The following is a 26,196-nucleotide window of genomic DNA, read 5'->3' as shown; positions in this document are numbered from 1 at the left end:
ATGGAAAATCCCATCTCTCACTGGAAGATTGGGATCACACTGTCCGTTGACCTGCTACATGCCATTTATACACTCAGTCTGTAAATAGCTTCGAGATTAAGCAAAAAGCTGCTGGAGGAGCCTTGAATGGCTCACAGGCATTTAAAAGTCAGCATGAATGTTAAAGTTTGGTTTGAATATTCATCTAAGCCTGGGAAGCACAGCCCACGGTGGTCTGGGCCCTGCTCTCTTGGGCAAATTTCTGGAAATACATTTGGTTTCTCTGGCTTAGTGGGAAGTATTCTGTTTGACAAGACAACTATCTGGATTCCTCACATACTTGAGTTCCTTTAACAGAATTGTAAACTGCAGGTGAGGGAAAGGTTTCCTTGTGTTTAGTGTAGAATGGAGAGGACTTTGAACCAGAATTGGGCTTGGAATTTTGTTTTAGTCCTGCTATTTTGAAAAAAAACAAAACAAAACAAAACAAAACCACCACCAACAATAACCCCGCCTGTGCTTCATTCAGTTTCCCCATCTTACAGCCAGATGCTTTCTACAGTTCCTTACAGTTTTAATCTTTATGAAATCTCTGATTCCTGTTAAAAAGTTAGGGATTCTGATACTGGAGGTAAACACGAAACCTGCAGCCTTTAACAAAGTAGACCTTTCCCCAAAGTCATTTTTATGGAGAAAGTGTGAACACTGTCCTAGAGCACGGCCGATTCCTCCAAGGTTCATTCAGAAAGCTTTCAAGTTCACTTCTGAGCACCCTTGCCTGACTTTTAGTTGATTGGAAATTGTCTGAGGAGAAAAGATTTTAGAGTTTGATGGTCTGAGGCCTTGTTTGTTTGTTTAAATGGCTTGTACTTCACCCTATTAGGAATTAAAACGGTGAACCAATGGAGTGCCCGCTCCTAAGCTATAATCCACCCTCCCCTCCCAAAAAAGAATCTTCTTCACTTTACTGTGAGCATGAGCAGCTCACTTGGTCACCCAGAGGACTGTCCTTTACTGAAAAGATGCAACAGAGAAGAGAGAAAGGCAAACTTCCATTCTCCACTCATAAGGATTACAAAAAAGAGGCAGTCAGGAAGATTCTGAGCAAATGCATGATTTTAATTTTATTTTCCTCTGGATGGTAACAGCTTGCGTCTCTTTTTATTAATTGTTTTTAGTATGGACTGGCATTTATAGTAAATGCTTATCATACTTATTCCCAAAACCTCCTTTGAGTTGGGTGGTAGTTTCTCATTGTTATTCCAGGATAAGAAACTGAGGTGCTTAGAGGTTAAGTAACTTGGTAAATGAAGGCCCAGTTAACAAGTGATTGAGTTGGGATTTGAACCAAGAAGAGTAACGAATCTTTGAGCCTAGGATGTCGCTAAAAGCATTTTCAGCATTTTTTAACGGTAGTGAAAAAGATAATAGGGAAATTAATGACACTCAATTCACAAACTGAGTTGTGTTCATTCTGTGTCCTTTTCCTAGAGATCCTGGGTGTTTTCTTTTCACTCAGTCCTATCAATACCCTTTCTTTCTAGGATGTTTGATTTTAAACATTCTTGAATGGAAATCACACTCTGAGTTAAAGTAATGAACCGTCATATTCTGTATGATCACATAATAGTATTTCACAAAAGCATGACCTTATTTGTAACTTAGAATCATTGTGACCTGTTGCTTTAAATTTTTTAAGAATTCAAGTTTTTCTCCTCCCCCAGTGAGGCCCACTTTTTTTTCCCCAATCACTTTAATTATGTGAACTAGAATCCTGTTTCTCACACATCTTCGGTTCTCAACCTTGTTAAAATTAATCATATAATCCCCCTTTAAAACATAGTATTAAATCACCATAGTAACACAGTATCCAAGCTTTATTGATAAAACATAACAGCCATAAGAAGGTAGAGTTTGGTGTCCCCTGGACAGCTCTATAACTTTTATAGAAATGTGTTCCTTCTTCTGGCTTGTGTAAGATGGAGGGATAGCATTACTTACACCTGTTTTATTACCACACTGCTTTTAAATTGCCACCTTGTTTTCGCTCACCTTCCTAGTTAAAAAAGGAGAGTGGGGCACTTTCTTTTCTTTCTGGATTATTTTCTTGTACTCTCTAACCACTCTCTAGGGGATGGAATTGTTTTCTTAAACATGACTAGGTAGGGCCCATTGACCTTTTTGTACTGGGATATCTTGAAAGTCTCTTTAATTTTCATTTGCTTATGTGTTTTGTATGAGGGAGTTTTAGAAAGGAAGGCTATTCATATTTGAAAAATTCTTATCCAGAGACTCAATAAGTCTGCCTTTGGAAAAGGCCTTGTAAATGATTTTTCATTTCTGCCAACAACTTATAAATTACAGGTGAGAGCATTGGTTTGAATATTTTGCCAATTTGAGTATATTTTGTAAAATACAATGTATGTAAAATACGATATAAGTTAATGAGTTCCTTTGGATAATTCAGTGTCAAATTCTAAACTATTATGTTAGCATAAATTTATGTATTAGTATTTGGAATATTTAAGGTTTTTTTTAAGATTTTATTTATATATTCATGAGAGACAGAAGGGGGTGGGTAGAGACACAGGCAGAGGGAGAAGCAGGCTCCACACAGGGAGCCCGACGCGGGATTCGATCCCGGGTCTCCAGGATCTGGGCTGAAGGCGGCGCTAAACCGCTGAGCCACCCAGGCTGCCCTAAAGGCCGTCTTCTAAAGTCAGTTTACCACTTAGCTTGGATTCCTTTTTAAAAACTTAAATATTCAAGCAGCCCAGGTGGCTCAGTGGTTTAGCGCCGCCTTCAGCCTAGGGTCTGATCCTGGAGACCGGGGATGGAGTCCCACGTCGGGCTCCCTGCATGGAGCCTGCTTCTCTCTCTCTCTCTTTCTCTCTCTCTGTCTCTGTCTCTCATGAATATATAAATAAAATCTTCAAAAAAAAAAGTGGTCTTTAAAACATTTTGCAACTGCAAAAATTGTTTCTAGATTAATCTCATTAGTAATATGTTTTTTAATCTTTTGAAACGTATTTCCTATTTTATGTTATTTTTATGTGTGGTTTGTTGATTTTTGTGTTGATGTGGTAGGTTTTTTTCTTTACTCTTTAAAACCTGTTTCCATTTCTTAGCACCTCACATTGTTTAGACATTTGATATTTCTGTCCTATAGAATACATGTTCCTCATAAACTTAAATTCTGAAAGATACAGGAATGTAGGAACATAGTAGGTAACCTTGCCCTCTTGAATTCCAGCTCCTCCCCTTAGAAGCGCTGTGAACATGACTCAGTTACCTACCTGTTTAGTCCTGCTGTTTCCTTTTCTGTAAAATGGGAGCATCATCTAAATTCCAGGGTCGATAGAGAAGTAAATGAGGTGCTATATATCAAGTCTAACTTGGTGACTGGCACATAGTGGACATTTAAATTCTGTCACCATTACTGTTTTCCCAACTAGAGGAATGGTCAGGTGAGCGTCGTTAGCAGCAAGCTGGCAGAGTAGGCTTTGGCATCATAAAGGCCTGGGTTTAAAACACAGCTTTTTGCAGTTTACCAGCTGGCACCTTAGGCAGTGCTGCTCTAGGCTATTTTCTCATCTATAAAATGAGGTTAATTGAATGCTCCTTTCAGGATTTGGTGGGATGATTAACAGGGCTACCTGCCTAAACTCAGTAAGTGGAAGGTTTGGTAGCTCCAATCAGGTGATGAGGTGGTCATTATCTATAAAATGAGGTTAATAGGATGCACCTTTTAGGATTTTATGAGATGATTAACAGGCCTACTTGCCTGAACTCAGTTAAGTGGAAGGTTTGGTAGCTACTTTGGTATTAAGATGGTCGCTAGAAGGGGCTACTGGCTGACATTCTTCTCCTTCTTCCTCTTCTTCTTCTTCCTCTTCTTCCTTTTTCCTCCTCTTCCTCCTCCTCCCCTGCCGCTCCGCCCCCCCCGCCCCGTATGTTCTCTTGAAGTGTGTAAATTTTGAGTTCATTTATAAAGAGTTCCACTGAGAAAGGAAATGTTACAGGTTCAATGACTTGTCATGATTAGATACTTTATCAAGAAACTTATTGCACATTCATTTTTCCCTTTGTTCTCTCTTTGCTGCAGCCTTACAGTTAGCCAAGTTGGCCAGAACTTCACATTCGTGCTCACTGACATTGACAGCAAACAGAGATTTGGGTTCTGCCGCTTATCTTCAGGAGCGAAGAGCTGCTTCTGTATCTTAAGGTAAGGGAGAGTGGCTTTGGCTATTGGCTAGTTCTGTGAAACAGTGTCAGCCTTTGCCTCATTCCTCTGTAATTAAATTTCCCAGCTGTCCTTTTTATTTTTCTATCTGTTTCCCACAAGTCACTGCACTTGGGGAGAAGGACTTCACAATGTTGTTCTTGCACTTTAAGTTCTGCAGATAATTGTCTTTATTTATTTGCATCACATCCCTTGGGTGGGAAAGGGATCTTTGCTTCTGTGGCGTATGTGGAAGCTGGGGGGTCAGCGTGGCTTCAGTTCCTCCTGCTGTTATCTGGAGCTGTCAGAAATTAGCCTGTTAGGCTTTCCCTTGGACATTTTGTGTATGTAAGATTATTAATAAAGTATGTGTCTGTAGCTCAGGACGTCTTGCAGACACTGATTGCATCCTCCTCAAAGTAATACCCTTGCCCTCTTTGGGTCACTGAGGGAGTAACTGTTTCCCGACTTGGCTCCTTCTCTGGAGGTTTGGAAAAAGTACAGAATCCTGGAAGAAGGCTTCTTTAGGTCCTCTAAAACCCCTTCATACAGCAGAGCCACACTTGCTTAATGCTCTGTTTCCTCCTGCCAGAGGGGCAAGGTGTGTTCTGGGGTGGGAGGATGTGTGGAAATCCGATTTTGGAGCTCCTGGCTCTGTGGGCTCCTGCTGGGCGCCTCCTAAGGGGGAAGTAAAGGCATCCCACACACTCCCCTCTCCATCTGCCTTGGTTAAGTAGGTGTCAGAGGGGCCTGCCTCCTGTCTCTCTCTGCTCGTGTGGAGCAGCCCAGGACAGGACAGTGGGGAGGCGCCCCTGACAAAACCCGGGTCCCCAGTCTTAGGCTTGCGCCCAGGGATAAAAGGCCAGACTCTATGAATTCCAGAAAGAGTGGTTCTCTGGTACATTAGTTTTTGCACTTTCTTCTTCTCACCAAGAAAAGACCTCCTGCCCCAGCCCCACAAACACACAAACTCACTCACTCATGCCATAAGAGAAAGAGCTGACTTTTGAAGTGCCTTTGCTCAGTAACTGTCCATCTGGACTGCTATGTTTGCATTTCTCTACACAAATGCAGTTATTGTTATTAATAATCAGTAAAGTCACCTCTGTCCGTCACCAAGCTTCACGTCTATAATTCAGGCACCAGAGGGCAACTGCTGGAAAGACCACAGGAAGGAGGTATACAACCCAGATGCTCTGAGATTAAATGTGTGCAGCTGCTCTCAAACTTGCCTCAGTAGCTCAGCCCAAGGATGACCTGCCTGGAGTATTAGAGTCTGATATAAATGGTTATTTACTTTTTGATTCAACAATGTTGGATTTTTTTTTTCTTCTTTTTAAACAAAATTTTCTCTCCCATTTTTGCCTAATGTTCTATTTCAGCCTTGGCCTGGGCACGGCTTATTTATATAGTCATTTAGAGGAGATGAGGGTTTAAGACAAGTTCTTGAAGTTTTGCAGAAAGGTGTTTGTTTTTTCAGAATATTTTGGTTTATGGTGTTTCTTCCTTTTAAAGCTGGGATGTACATGTTTTGGGGGCAGGGTGGGATTCTAAGCTGACGCTATGACATTCACTCAGCAAATTTCTGAGTCTGGAAAACTGTTAATTTAAAAATCTTAATTTAAAAATTGCTTTCCTCTGATTCTGGTGTTTGACTTTGTATGTCTATATGTAGGGTCATGGATGTCATGCTTACAAAAAGCTAGTTGGTTAGCCTTTGTGTTGCCATCATTTGGAATGAAAAATAGCAGCAATTGGCATATTTTCTATCCGTGATACTAGGTTAGAACTCTGGGAAAAATTGGTGGGTTAATTCATTTATTTGTTTGTCAGCCCTTAATTGAGTGCCTACTATTAGCTAGTCCCTGTCCTTGAGGAGTTCCAAGATTAACGAGGGAGATAGATGATCATGCTGCCATATGCTATATATATATTATGCACAGGACAGTTCCATGGCATAGCGTCTTCTTACTATTGATATTCTAGTGCCAGAGGATAGTGACTGTGGTTAAAAATAGGGTCCAAATGAATTCTGAGACCTGCATTTCATGGGTATTCAACATGGGGTGGGGGGGCGCTCACTTTATCTTATCCAGCTTGTGCATTTGTAGAAGGCACACACAGTGGTACTTCTCCTGTTGCTTGGTATGGGAACATTGCGGAATTGAGACTGAATATGAATGGAAGGGTCTGTGTTAACCTTGGGTGACGAGTTGGCAGCATGTTCAATGGAGAGGTCTGCCTGGAGAATGCAGGTGTGATTTGGGTCTGTGTTCTATTAGTGCTGTTGGTCTCTTGCCTTTGGGAGATGCTTGGTCTTTTTGCCTTTTTTTTTTTTTCCCCAGATGCTTTCCCTTTAACCAGTGCCTTGAGGTCCAGTCACTATTCTCAGTGTTTAACCAGTACTTTAACTTGTTTGCTCATAAGCCACCTCTACTTTTGCATTCCGTTTCTTCTCGTGAGAGGCATAGCTTCCAGTGATGGTGTCTGCACAGACACAGCCTCCTCTGTTCCAGGATTTAGCTTCTTAGGGTCACTTCCTCTCTGACTGCTCTCCCATGCTCCTATGCTTCCTGGCCCATATGAGTTGCTGGACCTCTCTGACTTCACACATTTATCCATCCATCCACAGCAGCCTTCTCCAGGCAAAGGTAATCATCCTCTCCTCTGGGTGCACCCAGCATGCTTTGCATACTTAAGTTACACACTCATAAACCTTGAGCATCCTTTTACCTCTTCCTCCTATTACTCTAAGATTAACTCTTTAAGAGTATAAAGATTGTGTCTTAAGCAACTTTGTATCTCTAGCACTTAGTGTAGTGCTTGGCCAGCATGTTGTGTGCAAGGCTTTCAGAGACAGGGAGATGTATTCCATGTGAATAGAAGAACAGGACATTGAAGGGTCTGAGTGAGAGCACAGGCCTCATGAGACACCAGTTCAAGAGAAAATGTGAAATACAGTTATTTGTAGAGAGATGTGGTTCATATTCTCAGACTTAATTTCTGTTAGTTGTAAGAGGGTATACCTTTGAATCTCACCAGGGAGATCTAGTTAAGTGATAGGCATTATGTCCATAAAGGACTAGGCCATTGGTATTAGAAAATTTAAACTTAAAAAAAAAAAAAAGAAAATTTTTTTTTTTTTTTGTTTTTTTTAAAAAAAAAGAAAATTTAAACTTAACTTCATAATGAGAGATTCTTAGACATCTTTTATACAGTATAAGTTATTGGGTTAATTATTAGAAGCAATGTCTATTCCTTCCCCCTGGAATGTAAGAGTTCCATGAAGCCTGGGCAGATTTATCTCTTTTGTTCACGAATATACCCAAAGTACACTGAGGAATGGCTATGCCTAATAGGCACTTAGTAATACTTGTTTAATGAAGTAAAGAATTCCTGATCAATAAGCCCTGTGTTTATTTTTAAACATTTTTTTAAAAAGTTGATTTAAATTCTATCACCAGCTAACTTTGATAGAAATGTAGTTGTGCTAGAGTATAAACAAATCTCATTAACACAAATACCATGGTATGTAAAGTCAAATGCATGATTTCTTCCCATAATTGACTGGTTCTTTCTATTAAAGCATTTTAATTTTCCTTGAGATTTGCCATAATATTACTTAACTATTTACTGGATGGTAGCCAATCAATACTGGATTAAAAGCACAGCTAGGAGAATAATAGTTATGGGTAAGTTAGTCCTTCTTCATTATAAACCCAGGAATGTGAGAGAGTATGGTAGCATTCTCAGGTAGCACCAGCTGAGTCTGATATGTCGTATAAGCATTTACCTCTGAAATCTTTCAAACACCATAAAATGATCTAGAACCATAATTTTTTCATGGCTTCTGATTTGTTTGCATGAGACATGTTCCATCCAGGCTAAAATTATAATTAGATATGTTATTTATAGCCAACTTCTGGTTTTGGAGGAACAGAAAGAGCAAAAGAGCTCAAAACCATAACTGTGTTGTTTGTGGGGGTGAATTATGGGAGATATGTCACACAATAATTAAATTTCTTTACCCTTTATAAAGGAACTTTAAAAATAATTGTTACGCAATATTCTCCTTTATGTATAGGAATCTTGTTGAAGCTCTTGAGAAAGTTTGAGTAACTGTCCTTATACCCCTATAAAACTGTTCAGAACCTATCATGCGTTTTGGGAGGAAATAACTTGTTTCATCAAGATAATATCTAATATTTTTTAGTTTAACATTTATTAATTTTTTTAAAGATTTATTTATTTATTCAGAGAGAGAGAGAGAGAGGCAGAGACACAGGCAGAGAGAGAAGAAGGCTCCATGCAGGGAGCCCGACGCGGGACTCGATCCTGGGTCTCCAGGATCACATCCCGGGCCGCAGGCGGCGCTAAACCGCTGCGCCACCAGGGCTGCCCTAGTTTAACATTTAAATTGTTATTCAATTAGTATGTAGTATATGCCAGGAATGAATAATGTGTAACATTTTGGTCTTTGGCCTTTCTGTACCCCAGCATAGACATAAAGATCTCACCCCAGCTTCCCGTATGAGAACCTTTCAGATACCATGTTCATTCAAGATTTTGATGAGCTGAACTTTTAAAACCTGGTCTTACAAACTGAAAACAATAAGTACTTTTGGTCCTTAACCAGATTTGAAATTTAATATGCTTCTGAGTGCACCGTTCCCAAGCCACCTCTGATTTTGATACATACCTGCCATTTCACTTCGACTGTTTTTACTGTCTTAGGAGCCACAGTCTTTGGGAAGGGGCTATGTAAAGAGTAAAATATAATGCAATAAGTGCTATTTGAAAAAAAAATTTTGTGTGTTCAGATTTCTTTGGGGTCACTGATTAGGCAGTGCCCATCTCTGACTCGGAGAATCAGGGAAAGTGTTGCTGATGGTTTCCAGTTAAGCTGGGTCTTAAAGAATCACTGGGGGCTTTCCTGGAGAAGAATTGGAGAAGAACTTCATAGGCAGTGAGAACAGGCATGTGAAGTCCAGAGAAAGGAAAGATGTGGCAAGATGGAACACTCATGTGATGTCAGTAGCAGAAGATGATGCCATAAATGTCTTGGGGCCAGGTTGGGAACGCCCTTGTGGGACATGCCTAAGAATTCGGATTTACCCCAAAGCAAATGGCGCATCACTAGATGATAGGGCAGGCATTAGAGACATTGATGTTTGTACACCAAAAGGAAAATGGCTTTTTGGTACCTGAAATTGATATTCGCACATGCTTGGGATTTTTTTGGCCATTGTTAGTGGGATGCTGCAAATCATTTTGGGGGTGGCACTCTGATTTAGATGAGAATTTTCAAGCCTCAGCTTTAGGTTTGTTTGTTGCTGCTGCTGTTTTAACTATAACAATGAAATAAGTTCCCGGGACCTTGTTGAAGAATTCTTGTCCTCCTTTCCACTTAAGTTAGCATATGGGCTTATGTTTAGACATTAATTGGGTTAAGTGATAACCATCTTCCTTCTGGAACACTTTCTGACTTAATGGCAGACACAACTATTGTGTCCTTTTTCATCTGCATGGTGCTCATTTCTACTATAAACACAAAAAGCTCAGTTTTCACAGAGGGAAAAAAAAAGCTAGAAGTAATAAAAGAGTCTGGTTTTAAGAACTTTGGTTTCTCTAACTGTTCTAGTGTTTACAGTTCAGGAGAAAAATCAAAGGGCTCTTTCCTTAGGCAGGTGCGGTGGCAGAAGCCCTTTTGCATGGATTGTGTGTTAGCTGCTTTGGTTTAAAGTAAGTGTATGGGGGATGGGGAAGGGAGTTGGGAGGGAAGGCTGTGGGGACAGCTCCCAGATTTTTACCTTGAAAGCAGGTGCTGCTGAAATATTCCAGAAACAGATGGAATCTCCTATTCTTGTTTTAAGCTATTTATGGTTGTCTCGCCTGAGGGTACCCTGCTATACAAAACTGCACAGCCTGATGTTTGAGGGTAGTTTGGGCATCAAAGCTGGGGCCCCTCTGGGAGAAATCAGCCTTTCTTCCCAATGCCTTAAATACCATTTGGAAAACCTGGATCTTTCACACTACTTAACAGAAGACTTTCCTCTGCTTTTCAAGTATTTCCATCTCTCTGGAGCTGTTTGATTTTTTTTCTTAATTCCTTCCCGTAAAAGTATGATGGGTATAGTGTTGTCTTCTAAATGGTCAGCTGGGAGAAGGCCCAATTGCTGTGGCAGATTGTAATTTTACCCATTGTGGATCAACCCATGATTTAGTAGTAGCCCTAGGACACTTTCTGAGATCTTCAGTATTTTGAAAGGCTTGCATGGGAAGTGTGCTCATCACAGCATCACTTTGTGGGAGGTGATAACTTTTTTTTTAAAATTTTACTAGTTGGGGAATGTTGCATGTTTTATTGCCACACAGATGCCTTTATGCTTAGAAACATATAATCCTCTGGGGAGCCACAATTCAACAATAGTAACAAGCTGTACAGTTAAAAAAAAATCACCTTTGAAGAAAAGAAAGGAAAATAAATGAAACTGTCCTTACTCTCCTAGTGGTCTGCTGTTTGAGGGCTGGGAAGCTGGACAGTTGGAAAGACAGGTGTGTCTTCTGTAGCAGCAGCTGGCCTCCGAGTTGTCTGCAGTAGGAAGAAACTTCTTTACTCCTCCTGGTTCTTTTCGAAGGAAACCAGACTGGTTCAGCCTTCCCTCAAGCAACCTGAGCCCAGCATTGTGGATATTTGAAACTTCAAGACTTCAGCTAAAAGAAGATTTTCATTTTGAGACTGAATGAGTTGGAGATTAAAAGAGACCGTGATATTTTCTCAGTCTGTTTCGAAAGCAGAGCATTTCCTTGTCTTACGGCTCATGAAGCTTACTACAGAGCAACAAGTGCAATCACCCTAGAAACTCCAGGGGTGTAACTTGATTCATTTGGTTTACTCTCATCGCCTCATATGCCACTCAACTTGCTACCTCTAGCAACTACTGCTGATGGTTGATGTTAGACCATTTCGTAGATGGATAGACTAAACCAGGACTCCCTACAGAGGATTTGGAAAGGAGAGGGGAATGATCATTTGTTAGAGTTTATTTAATATACCAGGTGGCTTATGTAATTCTCATTTATTCTTATTGCAACCTTATGAAATCATCTTCATTACAGAGAAGTAGGGGGTTGAGACTGAGAGAGGTATGTGACTTGCCCAAGATCTCACCAGGAGTAGGTGAGGGAATTTGATTTGGAACCCCAGATCCAACCCAGAGCTCATGCTCTCAACAGCTTTGGACATATTTCTAGTAACCTACTTTTGGCACTGATTCAAAACTTCAAATTTTATTTTCTTGCCACCAGAGCAGCCATTATGAGTTTCAAAAGTTTTTTCAACTCTCTGTATATATTTAGTTAAAAGAGCCTTGATGAGTAGTTTGCTGCTGTACAATGATTTTAGAGGTGAGCTGTCAAAAAGAGTTCTTAGAAATAATATACTACAGCCCACCCTCATTTTATAAACCATGAAATTGGGACTTAAAAAGAGATTTTTGTCCCAAGGTTTTTAGCTGGCTAATAGCCGTGTTTTTGATCCCCCAGTCCAGAGTTTGTGCAGGATATGGCGATGATTCTTCCAACTCAGGAGAATAAGGCCAAGGCCACCTGGATCTAAGGTTTTTCTAGACTCAGGAACCTCCAATTAGCTTCAAGGCCAGCATCATTGCAGTCTGTGTGAACAGTCCAACCGTATGATTATAAAGAAAATGATCAGTTCTGTTTAAATCTGAAGCAAAGTACGTTTGAATGGGAAAACCAGTGAAACTGAGCCTGCCTTCTGAAAGAGTCTTAAGAATTCCATGTGAGGAACCCTTTTTGGAAGATGGAACACATTCTACAGAAGCCAATTGATGCTTTTTAGTAGAGTTTGAGTGTCAGCAAATTTTTTGCCCCCCCCCCCCCCCAACCCTTCCCCAAGCAAACCACTTTCCTATAACAGCAACAACAAGCAGAAGGCATTTATTTGAGCCTTATCTTTGCTTTTCACTGGGCAGGAGGTAGAAAGGAAAACAACTCAATATGCTTCACACCTCAAATTGCCCTTTGGATCTAAGCTGCACTCTTATTTTAAGAGCAAGTTAGATTTGTGAATACAAAGAGGAGTCCGAATTTAGGTTGTCTGGCCCCTCCAGTGATCAGTTTAGAAGCAATGGGAAGCCTAGCATTTGTCCCTTATGGGGAAGCTCTAGAAGACCGAGGTGATTGTGTACCTCTTTATATCACGTCCAACAGGAAAATCATTATGCCATCTAAAGTTTGGAGATCATACAATTCTCATAAGCAATTATGAGCCACTTATTTTTAGGGTGTTATTTTATGAGATTATGAAGATATACTTCCTCGTTAGAGGAGTTTAGAAAACTTGAGGAAAAAGAAATAGTGTAATACCCCATGACTCTTAATAGTGACTGGGGGTGCTTTCTTCCTTGAATGGGATCATGCTATAGGTATAGGTTTGTGTCTAGCCCTTTCATTGAGTGTATCGTAAGTCTCTTTGCATCTCATTAGATATTCTTTCCTAAGAATGTTTTTGATTGTATACTTTGTGTGAGATTGATTTATAAGGGAGGAAAGCTCTTAGGAAAATCTGAGCTAGTCTTTTCTTGCCAAGACTTATGTTCTTTTAAAAACTGCATTTGCTGTAGTGACTTTGTCGATTGGCTAATTACTTTGGTATTTTTGTTAAAAAAACAAAACAAAACAAAACTCCACAAAAAACCAAAACCTCTCAACTACTTTTTATCTTAACGTGTAAGTTATTACCAGATTCTTGACAATGAGGAATAGTTATTAACTTTTGAAAACAATGAACATAAAAGTATGGAAATAGTATCAAAAGTCTTCATGAAATCAAGTGGTAAATAATGTACTTAGCTTACTTTTCTTCTCCGTATTTCACTTTGTACATTTATGTCTTTAATCCTTTATATCAGTCTGAGTTGTATTGTGAATGGCAAAAACAGTTATGTAGCATAGAGGAAATACTTTTAAAGTTAGATAGCAATATAAATTTTGATTTTTGGATAATTACATTCTGAATGAGAACGAATTAACACACATCTTAAAACTTTATGTAGAAATATATGGAATTTTAAAACATCATAGATGAAATTAAATTCTATCTTACAATATGCAGTGGAAGTTGAGTAGGTTTTTATTACTACCAGTAATCTTTAGCACAACCAAGGACAGTTGCCCTTTAACTCAGTTCACAGGTGTTAGGCTGTCACTGTGGAGATTTTTAATCCCTTATCTATAACACAAAGCAATATTTATTATGAAATTAGTTCTGAGAGGCATCATTTATGGTTTCTAATCCATTCTATTTCAGAAGCCTTTGAAGTAAAGTGGGTGGAACTTCATATGTGGGGTTAATTGTTCCATTGTTCATTTATTCAGTCTGGTATTTTAACTAGCTCTTTATGTGTATTAATGAGCCTAAAGTGCAGCAAAAAAAAAAAAAAAAAAAAATCCTTGGCTCTCAAAAACTTGACATTAAAAAAAAAATAAAACTTAAAAGTGTGGTGGAAAACGAAGTTAGGTGAAATTTAGTGACCTGTACTTTTTGCCTGAGCTCTTATTACTAGGTGTTGTTTTGTTTTGTTTTGTTTTTTAATTTTAGTCCTATAGGGAAGGAAGAAGTCTTTGGGGGAATACAAAACAAAAAGCCACTGCAGGGGGATCCCTGGGTGGCTCAGCGGTTTAGCGCCTGCCTTTGGCCCAGGGTGCGATCCTGGAGTCCCGGGATCGAGTCCCACGTTGGGCTCCCGGCATGGAGCCTGCTTCTCCCTCCTCCTGTGTCTCTGCCTTTCTCTCTCTCTGTCTATGTCTATTATAAATAAATGAATGAATAAATAACTCTTTAAAAAAAAAACTACTGCAAACAAAAACAACTCCAAGCCAAAAGACTCATTTACTACTGTCTAGTTTTCTGCTTAGTAGGATTTTTATGGTCATCTCTGTTTAAAAAAAATTGTAATTTTGGATACTAATTTTAGAGAAATTTTTAGTTTGTACTTTTTTATTATTTATTAGTATATGAAGGTATACTAAATGTTGATCATCCTAATTAAAGATAACCAATATCTCTGACCATTGGAGATAATATTTGTTTTTATCATTTTTTTTTTTAACTTTGCATTAAACTTCTTCAGAGATTATAATTCTAGATCTTTCTATTTGAAGAAATAGTTTGGGGCAGCCCATGTGGCTCAGTGGTTTAGCACTGCTTTCAGCCCAGGGTGTGATCCTGGAGACCTGGGGTCAAGTCCCATGTCAGGCTCTCTGCATGGAGCCTGCTTCTCCCTCTTCCTGTGTCTGTGCTTCTCTCTCTCTCTCTCTCTCTCTCTCTCCCCCCCTCTCTCTGTCTCTCTCTGTCTCTCATGAATAAATAAATAAATAATATTTAAAAAAATGAAGACATAGTTTAACTTTCATGTAGTGGAGCTCCTCCCTGAAGTCATCCTTTCCTCAAATTCAGTACTTGTAGTAGAAAGAACACTTGTGTGTATTTTTTTTTTTAATCTTCCTCTTGGGGTGCCTGGGTGGCTCAGTGGTTAAGCATCTACCTTTGGCTTAGGTCATGATCTTGGGGTCCTAGGGTGAAGCCCTGCAATGGGCTCCCTGCTCAGTGGGGAGTCTGCTTCTTTTTCCTCCCTCTCACTCCCAGGGCTTGTGCTCTCTGTTCTTTCTCATGCTCACTCTCTCTCAAATAAATAAAATCTTTTAAAAAATCTTCTTAAAGGGCAGCCCCGGTGGCGCAGCAGTTTAGCGCCGCCTGCAGCCCAGGGCATGATCTGGAGACCCTGGATCGAGTCCCACGTCAGGCTCTCTGCATGGAGCCTGCTTCTCCCTCTGCCTGTGTCTCTGCCTCTCTCTCTCTCTCTGCATCTCTATGAATAAGTAAAATATTTAAAAAAAATCTTAAAAATTGCATTCATAATAAAAAATGTTTTCACTGATCTATTATTTATCTTTGTCTCAGTTACTTCAGTGGTGGATTGAGGATAATACTAATTCAGAATATTGTGGTAAGATTAAATAAGACAAAAAAAGATTAAGACAGTGAACACTTGATAAAGTTCTTTGTATATTGTATCTACTATGTAAATATTTAATTACAAACCTGTGCTTTTGTAAATTGTGAAATATAATCTGCAAGTAGAAAATTGCATGGAGTTTACACACATATACATAAATTTATAGGTATTATATATATGTGCACACATATGCAAACATAAGTACACACTAATGATTGTATAGCAAATATCCATGTAATCACCACCTAAGAAATCTCCTACACCCCAGAATAATTTTTGTCACCCATGTACGTGTTTCTAAATAATACGGTATAGTTTTCTCTGGTTTTGAACTCTGTATGAACTGAATTATACTATTTGGAATTGTTAAGTCTTATTTGTCTTGCTGAACATGTGAAATTCAACCTTGCTGTTGCTTATAGTGTAGTTTTCTTTGCCCTATCGTGTTCCACATTGTATGACTGTACTATAGTTTAAGTATTCAACTGTAGGTGGCCATTAGGGCTGTTTCCAGTTCATGGCTTTTATGTACATTCTTGAATAGATACCTGGTGTACCTAGGCACTAGGTTTATTGGTATGTAGAACGAGGAGTTGAATAGCTATGTCATCAGATACATTTCTCTTCAATTTTATTGGATAGTGCCAAAATGTTTTCTGAAGGGGCAGTGCCATTATGATTCTACCAGCTCTTCGTGAGCATTGCCGTAATCCCACAATGCTGTTGCATGCCCTTGCTTTTTTTTTTTTTTAAAGATTTATTTATTTATTTATGATAGAGAGAGAGAGAGAGAGAGAGAGAGAGGCAGAGACACAGAGACACAGGAGGGAAAAGCAGGTTCCATGCACCGGGAGCCCGACGTGGGACTCGATCCCGGGACTCCAGGATCGCGCCCTGTGCCAAAGGCAGGCGCCAAACCGCTGAGCCACCCAGGGATCCCCTGCCCCTTGCTTTTTAAAGAGAACATACGACATGCTCTTCTTTCTCAAAGCCCATGAGATTTAGGTATTGTCCTTCACTGACCTCATTGTCTAAAGAGGCATTGCTAGAGATAGAGGCAGTCCCTGGGGAGATAGGAGGAAGCCGATTGATCATCCTTGAAAGGTAAAATAAGCTGTGAGGTGGCATGGCTTAACAAGCATCGTCAGGAGTCAGCTCAAGGCTTGAGTTCTAGTGCTGTCAATTTGGACATGGGGCTCCATTTACTCTTTTTGAGCCTTAATTTCCTCATATCTACTTTTTTGGTGAAGATTAAAGAAATGTAAGCAAAGATCCTGGCAGGGTAGTTGGTAAGGCAGTTGTAGCCTTACAACATTACACAGTGCTGGAGTTATTACTAGGACAGACCAATTTGTGATATACGTATCTGTCAGTGTGATTTGTTAGGGCATGTACATAACCAAGTCTTCATGAACCTGGTCATGTCAACTTAAAGATGACATTTGGTGGCCATCTACACACTGTTGGCAAGAGAGAGTATAAAATGATCCAGTGTTCCTAGAAAACAATTGGCAATATTCAAAACCCTTAAGTCATTACCACTTTTGGGAATCTGATCTAAGGAAAACTCAGGAATATATTTACAGGTACATGTATGAGGATGTTTATTGTAGCATATGGAATGAAAAATTAGAAAACCATTTGTGGAGGGGAAGAGCTAAACTCTGATACAGTGTAGCCATTAAAGTGTTTTTTGGTGATCCTTTAATGATACAGAGAACATTTAGGACATAATGTTACACAGAAGAAGCAAGAGATGAATTATGATCTGTTTTTTGTAAGAAATTCATAGTAAAACGAAGGTTGATTAACAAAATATTAGAAATAATAATTAGGTAATGGAGTTATGGGTGTTCCTAATTTTCTTCTTCTATGTCTTTATTTTTTTTTCCTTCTATGTCTTTAATAAGTAGTTCTTCTGGCAGTTTTATCCTGTCATGCTCAACCCAAACATTCATTGCACCACAGTTTATATATTTTTTAACTTGGGAAAATGATATCTACCTTCATATAGCACATCATTCCAAATATATAGAATGTTACAAACAACATGCTTTAACTACCAAACTGACGATTGATGCTCTAGCGAGTTTGTCTCCCCCTATGTCCCTCCAAGTTTGTGGTGTAGACTTAAGCTCTGGGAGGACCTGTGTTCAAATTTTGATTCTACCGCTTACTAGCTATAGGAGTATAAGCAGGTCATATCACCTTGGTGAACCTGTTTTCTGATCCATAAAATAAAAGATACTTCCCATGGTAGCCACGAGGATTAAGTGAGATTTTTGATGCTCAATTCAAAGTCATTATTCCCGTGTTGCCTTGCAAGATTTAAAATAACACCATCAGTTGTGAAATGTACCACTGATGTGAAAATGGCTTCTCAGGGGGGAAAAAGAGGGTTGCATTAAATTTTCACATTGATTTCAAGAAGCATCTTGATTTCAAAAATGTTAAAAGTGAGTTAGAGTTTATCTCAATTGAGAAACGATTGTATTAATTTCACAGTGGGCTGTTTAGCAGCTGTCCTGTAGGTTATCGCCATTTTCCACTCACCTAGTTGACCTTTTAATTTTCTCAGAAATTTCTATCTTATTTGTGTAGGGGGACTAGGAACCTATTCCCAATGTGTGCCTCAAACCTGCTATTTATGGCTTCAGGATCTCTGTCATAACCCGTTTTATTCTTTTACAAACTGAGCCCCTGGGGAGCTGTCTGTACTTTTCACTGTGATCCAGCTGAATTCCTTCCCTTCCCCACTCGAGCCCTTTGATTTGGCAGGTTTTTGTTCATCTACCCTAAGGATGGACTGAGATCGCTGAGCTTGGCCTCTCTTGTGGTGCAAAGTGAGAATTGTTTTTAATTGGGCAGAAACATGTGGAAGGATCAGGAATATCTCAAGGGATTACAGAGAAATTCCAAATTTGTACTACTTACAGCTTGTGTTTAGAACAGGGTCTTCTGGGAATAAATGTTAGTTAGTGTGGCCTGTGACCTTAAAAACTGTTGACATGGACTTCAGCCAGAAACTAGCCACAGACCTCCTTTGTTAAACTCATTCATAGCTCCTTGAAAACTCTAGTCAGTGAAAGTTGCCAGCTCCAATCTAAGCAGAGCGCTTTTTTTTTTTTTTTCCCATGCTTTGGAAACAGAGGACGCCCCTTAACCAGCAAGGCTTCTTTAATAGGACTACATGGCCTTAAACGCAATTGGAATTGACAACTTCCTGGCTTGGGTTTGCCAACTGGCAGGGCTCTGAGGCCGAGGGGACAAACAGCGTTGGGGAGCTGTGCACTTGTGTTTGTGTATGTGCAGGGGAGACTGACCTCCAGAGCGTTGCGATACCCCTTCACTCCAGAAGCCACACTCTGGCCTGAATTGGACATGTCTTCCTAGTGTTCTGGCTGGGACTATTCAGAATTATCTTTCAATATAAGGGGGGGGGGGGTGCTGAAGAAAAGAACTGCCCTTTCTTTTCAGTGGTGTTAAGCCTTGCTTTTCCCTTCTCCCCTCAGAACCCTTGGTTTAATCTTTTCATCAGCGTTGTGTTGGCTCAAATATAGAGGAAGAACTTGCTGCAACGAAGATTGGGGAATTGTTGGTTTTGAATGGTACTCAGCACCCACCCACTCAGGAACTTTATGTAACACATTTTCATTCCTGTCAAGCTGAAGGGACAGCCAGGGTATCTCTTCATTTTACTTATCAAGGAAACTGAGGCATGAAGAAGTGAAGCAGTTTCTTAGGCCCTGCTCTCTATCAAAAAGAATCCTAAGAAAAGACCTTAGACGATTTGCTGCCTCTGCAAACCAGCATCTTAATTGAAACAAGAAACTAGTATTTTCCCTGGTTCTAGTCTTTAATCCAAGGACTACATTATCTGAATTTAAAGACAGGGAGGCAAATAAAATGTTTTAAAAAATGAATAAGTGAATCATACTAAAAAGAGGAAGTAGTTATTCTGCTTACAAAGCTTATTTATTTTAATACTGTAACATGTTGATGATGGGTAGGGAGTCTATCAACTGTCATCCCGAGATACACAGTCATATCTGTCCATCTTAACCGTTTGTTAAATTTTGGTTATTGGAAAATGATATTTATTTCCACTTATGCTGTTGAAATTGTTGTTTTTAACCTAAATGCTCTAGCAAAGCCATCACTTCTAAAAGCTGCTGAGGTTTGGCATGATTTCAATCAGGTATGTGTGAAGGAGGAAAAAAGGCATGTCACATTGGCCTAGGAATCAGTGGCACGTAGGCCTTAGGAACATGGAAACTCTAGAAAGAGAAATTATATAATTTCCTAGAGGCTTTACAAGAATTTAGATGTAAATAAGAGAGAACACTTATGAGTACCTGATCTATAGGTGCTCCATAAGTATTTATTGGATGGATAAAATTGCTGAGATAGCTCCTTTCCCAATCCCAATTTGCCTTCCTCAGCACCCTTTCCTTAGCAGATTTATTCCTCCCACAGAAGGTAGATGATGCCTTCATGTTGAGTCACCTAAAGTTCTAAAATAAAGCTTTTAGATTTAGTCAGAACTAGATTCAAGTTCTGACAGCTTAGCCATGTGATAAATCAAAAACACTTGACTTTTCTGATCCTCATTTCCCACATCTGTAAAGATAATGAGACCAACTTTGTAAAATCGATAATATACAGGTAAAAATGTTATATAAAACATCTAGTTTGGGAGTTAGTAACAGAATTTTTTTTTTTCCAGAAAGGAAGTTATATTTTCATCATATGCTTCTCTCTGTCTTCTATCAAAGGGAATCATATGTAAAGGTCTGCTGCCTCTATGACTCTCGCTGCTCATTCAGGGAGTGTAGTTACTCTGTAGACCAGCTAAGAGTGATTGAAAATGTCTCAGACTCTACACAGAAAATCTTTATAGAGCCCCTTTTCATTAACAATTACATCTTTGTCTATGTTTAATATTTGTATTAAAAAAATTTAAATGCTATGTATTTGTGTAATTTCTAATACCAAAGACAAAAATAAGCATTTTTTCCCATAGATTTTCTTGCCTTATATAGCCATTGTGTAATATGGAGAGTTAGAATGGTATTTCACTTTGTAATATTTTATAAATATGTCAGTATGGTTAATAGTTGCTATTTTCATTAAATTGAGAAGACTTTAGTGGTCTATGGAAATTGTTTAATGGTTGTTTTCTGTACACTATTACTAAAAATAGGTGATTGTTAATCACCCATTCAGCCTATCTAAATATATTTTCTAAGAAAGCCAGATTCTCCATTTGCTTGCTTCTTGAAAAAAAGAAATGTTTGTGATCTCAGAACATTAAGCAGTACAGAAAATTAACGTAGAATTCTTCCAGCTTGTGTTGAGTTCCCCTTCGTACAGGATTTCACTGTTAGTTCTCTCCCTTAAGCACACTTAAAGGTTGTTTTTATAAGAATTAATTCTAAAACTCTTCTCCATATGAGCTGATGAATCTGTTGGGTTTCATAACCTCTGTATTTATTGTGTGCGTCTCACCCTTAGTGTTTAGTATGAACAGCAAATGATCAGAAGCCGATTTTCTGTCTTCTACATACCAGGGGATTAAGAATGTACTCTGGACAAGGTGGAAGAGGGTGAAGAATTCTGGTGTGTAGAAAAGGGAAGATTATTTGTCAGATTTCATTTTACTGGACTATTTCCCCCCCAAAGTTCATAAGATGAGAGCATGTCATCTTTTTTCCTAAAGATCTCCCCCTCTAATGCTACCTCATTTTCTAAACTTTCATTAATAGCTCTTTGCAGCTGAAGCAAATATTTTAGATCTTGTACTCTCCTACAGCTGGGAGTGTCTTTCACACATCAAAGGCAGATATAAACCTCTCATTAAAAATGATAGTATGAGTTCATCATCTCAGAAGAGGAGAACCTGAAAACTTGAGCTAACTTTGAGCTCTACAAGTCAGATGGAAGCCGGACTGACATTTTTCCCATGGGTTACCACATTTCTTTTCTGAGTTTGTCACTCCAGATGCTTTAAAGTGTGCCTTTCCCCCTTAGTTTCTTTTTTTTTTTAATCTTTTATTTATTTATTCATGAGGGACACAGAGAGAGAAAGAGAGAGAGAGAGAGAGAGAGAGAGAGGCAGAGACACAGGCAGAGGGAGAAGCAGGCTCCATGCAGGGAGCCTGACGTGGGATTCGATCCCGGGTCTCCAGGATCGCGCCCTGGGCCAAAGGCAGGCGCTAAACCGCTGAGCCACCTGGGCTGCCCCTTAGTTTTGTTATATGATTATGATGATATGAAGATTATCTTTATTTGGAAGAGGATGTTAGTTCTAGGGCTTAAAAAAGATAAATGCTTGAAAATTTATTCTTAATAAGAAAACCAGGAATCCTGACACTTAGGAAGAAAGCTGAGTGTATACTTGTTACTGTCCCTTCCTCTTCTACACACGTGCTAGGCCTTCTTACTCCCTAAGTGCACTGCCTGGCCTAGTGTCTATAAGATATTTATTTAAAATTTCTTAAGTCAGCTCTCAAGATTCACAAATTCCTTTTTTCCTACCTCTTTCTAATGAAAAGCAACACTGAAATCAGAGTGGTTGAACAGATTTTTTGAGAGTATGGGAGGACAACTGGTCACATGTCCTTTAGATTTTATTTTTGAAAACAGTTGTAGATTGGGGTGAAGACTGGAATGTTATATTCTAGCTAAAAGCCACACTAAATATTTTTAGCTGCTTTTATATGTATGTGCATGCACACACACAAAATAATGTGTTTTAACAAAGTATTATGTGTTCTATCATTTGAGTAATAGCCACAGCAAATCCAGATTAAATCTTTCCCATAGTATTTACTTTCCTTACTTTTAATCTTTTCCATAGTATTTACTTTTCAAGCTCCGTGTTAGTATTTTTTCTAGCCAAAGGTGAAGGTTGTCCCCAGATAAATATTAGGATGGCCTGCCAGCCAAATCCCAGGCAACGCACTGAATTGCTCTCTTTGATAGTAGAAAGGTCGGGTTCAAGTTGCTCTGAATGGCATTTAACTATAAAACAATAGCCTTAACAAAAGTTACTGGTGTCCTTCAAATGGTTTCTGTACCAGTAGCCAATCCTTTTGGCATTTTAGCATATGAGGCTTGTTCCATAATAATTCAGAGTGCAAGTTCTGAGAATGATGACGGGGTGAGGGCGGGTAGAGGAGAATAGTACATAGACATATTACAAATGCATGAAGTAAAGAATGAAAAGCAAGCAAACAAAAACATCACCACCCCTATACACACACATATACACACATACACGCGCACAGAAACCCAGAAGCTGTTGACTCGGCAGTTTTTCATTCTTTATGGCTCTAGGGACAGGTTTAAATTGGGAAAAATTTTTTTATTCTCTTGCGCTGTGTTGAACAGAAATGCAGTGTTTGATGTAATCTGGCCCAGATGTCAGCAGTGTGCAGCTTTGTGATGATTATTTATCTTCAGGTTTTTTACTTTGTAAAAGGAGAATCAGCAAACAATTGTTTAGGGTTTTAAGTCCTATTTAGTGACTGTTTTTGAGATCCTGTGTGTGTAACAAACCTATAGATTAGTTTTAATATGTATTAAATTTCATTTCATTTTAGCTATTAATCTTAAAATCCTCTTCAACAAATGCTGGTTACGAGTCCCCTGATAAATGTTAATATGTTCAGCACTTTTTATTCTGCGTATTGTTCCTCTTATTTCCATTTCTCATTCTTACAGGAAGTTTTTCTAAGCTAAGATCATTAAACTAGTGGGCCCCTTTATAAGGTCTTCGATAGAATTTTCTCATGTAAATCTCCCAGAAGGATATTTGTATTTTTTGGTTACATAATAGCTTAGAATGTAAATGGCAAATTTCACTAACAGTCGCCAAATGGCAGTCCATTTACATACTTGGAATGGAGGTGTATTTGTTTTAAGAGTGTTGTTTTCAAAGAATTTTCAGAGGATGGGAGTTGTTCATAATTTACACCAGTCCATCCTTTGCCCCCTTTGAAGTGTCCCCATGGCTGCTAAGCCCCCCAAAGAGAATGAATAGAGTTAGAAATTTCTTTTCTGAGGTGGGAGAGAGCATGTCCTGTTGTCATATAACCCTATTTTGAAGATCAGGGGATGCACACAAAAATCTTTACCTCTGTTATGTTTCTTCCAGACACAACTAGGTTTTCTTAGTAAATTTAATTCAAACTACTCAATTATATGGTGACTGCCCTTTTAGGACCAAGTTCAATTCAAAGTTAAATTTTAAAATTTTTTGACGATTTTCCATCTTATATGCCAACAGTAATTCTAACCTAATATTATAATCCTAACTCAGGCAGGATTAACTGCTATACACCTTTAGCTTACCTCGTTAGATTTAATGAAATTGTCTTAAAAATGCTGACTACATTACATCGACATTCTATAACTTTAAGTACCAATGTGAGGTTACTGATCATAATTAAGGCAGTATTTGAGGAAAAAAAAATAGGGCAGCCCCGGTGGCTCAGTGGTTTAGCCTCAGCGGTTTAGCGCCGCCCTCAGCTCAGGGCAGGATCCTGGAGACCCAGGATCGAGTCCCATGTCGGGCTCCCTGCATGGAGCCTGCTTCTCCCTCTGCCTGTGTCTCTGCCTCTCTCTCTCTCTGTCTCATGAATAAATACATAAAAATCTTTACCAAAAAAAAAAAAAAAGGCAGTCTTCGTTGGCAGCAGTGTAGTATGTATAGAAAAGATTAGTTTGAGGACCCAGGTTCAAGTTTCATACATGTACCACTAATAGGCCAGGTGACATCAGGCCAGGTGCCTGATGTGGATCACATCCTAAACTGTAAAATGGGAGTTGAACTAGCTAGTTGTCATCATCTCTTAAGACTCAAATATTCTGTCATTTTTAAAAAAATATCACACCATATTAAGTTCCCATGGGCTTGTTAGGGCTTTATTGCTATAATTCATGTTTCCTAGTTGATTTTTTTTCCCCCTTATTCCCGTGAATGTGTTTGAGATGCATGATCACAGGGGTTATAGAGGTTTTAGTACAGTCTTGTGAATTCATGGCAATATTTAAACATTTTTAAAATTGCATTTGATTATTAGCATTTTTGTCACTTTTAGATGGAATATTAAATAATGCGATATCCATTTTTAAAAAGTAGGCAGGGACAGTGGTTCAACGCTGTCATCTTTTTTCCCCCTGATAGCTCTGCCTGGGGGAAAAAACTAAGAAAGCAGGGACCTTTTCCTTACATCGTAACATGACCTAGCCTGGAACCCTGATGTAGTAAGAGAAGACCATTGGATTAGGACTACAAAGACTTTTGATTTAGACTCATGGGCTGTATGACTTTGGGTAAGATGCTGGGTTTTTCTCCCTCTGTAGAATGGAAATGATCATGCTAGCTCTTCCAAGCTCACGGTATATCTCTTACAAGTAATCTGTCTCAAACACTTCGCAAAGACCTTTTTTTCATTTGTGTGTGCTTTTAGCCTCAATTAAGACAAAATTGCCATAGTGTATATAATTATTGTGAGGAATTTTGCTTCTCATCAGAACTGCATGTCTAGATAGTACCTGTAGAGAAGGCACAGTCTGTCTTGACTGATTTTTTTATTTTTTATTTTTTATTTTTTTTTAACTGATTTTTTTAAAAGGTAGATGTTGTTTTGGCAATTCCAAATTCTTGGTTAACAATAAAAACTCCTTAAAAGGAAATTTATCTCAACACTTACTATTTTGAAAGGATAATTTCTAGATGTTCAGGTGAATACTGAGTGCTATGTATGTACCGAGGTTGATATGAAGAACTCATGAAGCTGGCCTCTTTGGAAATTTAAAAATTATTGAAATTGAGCACTGTGGTATAGTGGGAAGAGCAGGAGCTTTGGGATCAGACAGGTTTGGGTTTGTTTCTCAGCTCCCCACTTGCCAGTTTAGGATCTTTTTTGTTATCTAAACGCTGGAAACAATTCCCCGCTCCCCACCCCCTCATGACTGAAATTCTTTTTTTTTTTTTTTTTCTGAAATTCAAATATAAGGATATACCTCAAGGTGTTGTTTGAGACGGTATTTGCAAATCAGCAGAGTGCCTGGTAAATAGTAGGGACTCTGAATAACTATGCACCCTTCCTTGGATGGACAGTTTTAGAACATTTAGAAATGAGCATAGTAGAAATTGGAGTATTTTAATATCAACTGGTTAATACTCAGAAGGTCATTGAGCCTTTAGATGGCTGTGTCCTTTGATTTGTTCCTTGATTCCCCTGGGGGGAAAAGCCCACAATATAATCTCAGAAGGTGCAAGTCCCAGCTTTTGTTTTTGCTTTTTGTTTGTTTGTTTGTTTGTTTTTAAGCTGTATCTCCATAACCCTATCTTCACTCTTCTGGACTTCTTTTCCTCATCTGTATAATGAGGATGGACTTAAGTCCTTCAAAGAATTGTTATGAGTATCAAAAAATAACATGATACTATTTTGTAGTATTGATGCCTGTATAAGTTTTACCTGGTAACTAACCGGAACTCTAGTACTGCTTTTAATTTTTATTATTTTTGAAATTTTTGCAAGCCCACTCTTGGGATGTGTTAGTATAAGAGAACGAGACAGAAATTTGCCATAGTAGAAGCCATTATGTTTAGGGAACTGAGCATCAGTACATTCACATACACTGTCCCATTCAGTCTTCACAACAGTCTGGCAAGGGAAATACTATTTTCGTTTTAGGTAAAAAGAAAAAGAGCCTTGAACGTTAGTTATTAGCTAATAAATTAATATTAGTTATTAACCAGTTATCACCTGATTCAAAAACCCATATGCTTTCCATTCTTTTCTGCTGCCCTGCATCCATACTTTCTGCCTTGTCTGACTTAGGTTAAGGACACAATTATTGAGTTTCTATAGGTCTGGATATTCCACTGAAGGCACTAGGGATGCAGCAATATAAGACATACACATTCCCCATCTTTAC

At 38.8% G+C, this 26,196-nt stretch overlaps 1 protein-coding gene and 1 long non-coding RNA gene across 20 annotated transcripts in view; both read left to right on the top strand.

Moving 5' to 3' along the window:
• The window catches only part of DENND1A (DENN domain containing 1A), a 508,126-nt gene that overhangs the window by 157,844 nt on the left and 324,086 nt on the right, over window positions 1-26,196 (top strand). For all 19 annotated transcript variants that reach the window (XM_072777866.1, XM_072777861.1, XM_072777848.1 and 16 more), the window contains one exon: window positions 4,085-4,204. Coding sequence is in view for 18 of the 19 variants with exons in the window: in XM_072777861.1 (XP_072633962.1) it covers window positions 4,085-4,204 (120 nt within the window). In the remaining variant the exon portion in view is untranslated. The remainder of the gene's footprint in view (window positions 1-4,084; window positions 4,205-26,196) is intronic.
• Window positions 9,795-15,652, top strand: LOC140605702 (uncharacterized). The gene is made up of 2 exons (XR_012008271.1): window positions 9,795-9,943; window positions 10,711-15,652. It is a non-coding gene; the product is annotated as an uncharacterized lncRNA (long non-coding RNA).

This window comes from Canis lupus, chromosome 16, assembly GCF_048164855.1.
Source record: "Canis lupus baileyi chromosome 16, mCanLup2.hap1, whole genome shotgun sequence".
NCBI lineage: Eukaryota > Metazoa > Chordata > Mammalia > Carnivora > Canidae > Canis > Canis lupus.
Note: the sequence above shows the minus strand (reverse complement) of the source record. Positions and strands in the feature narration are given on the sequence as shown.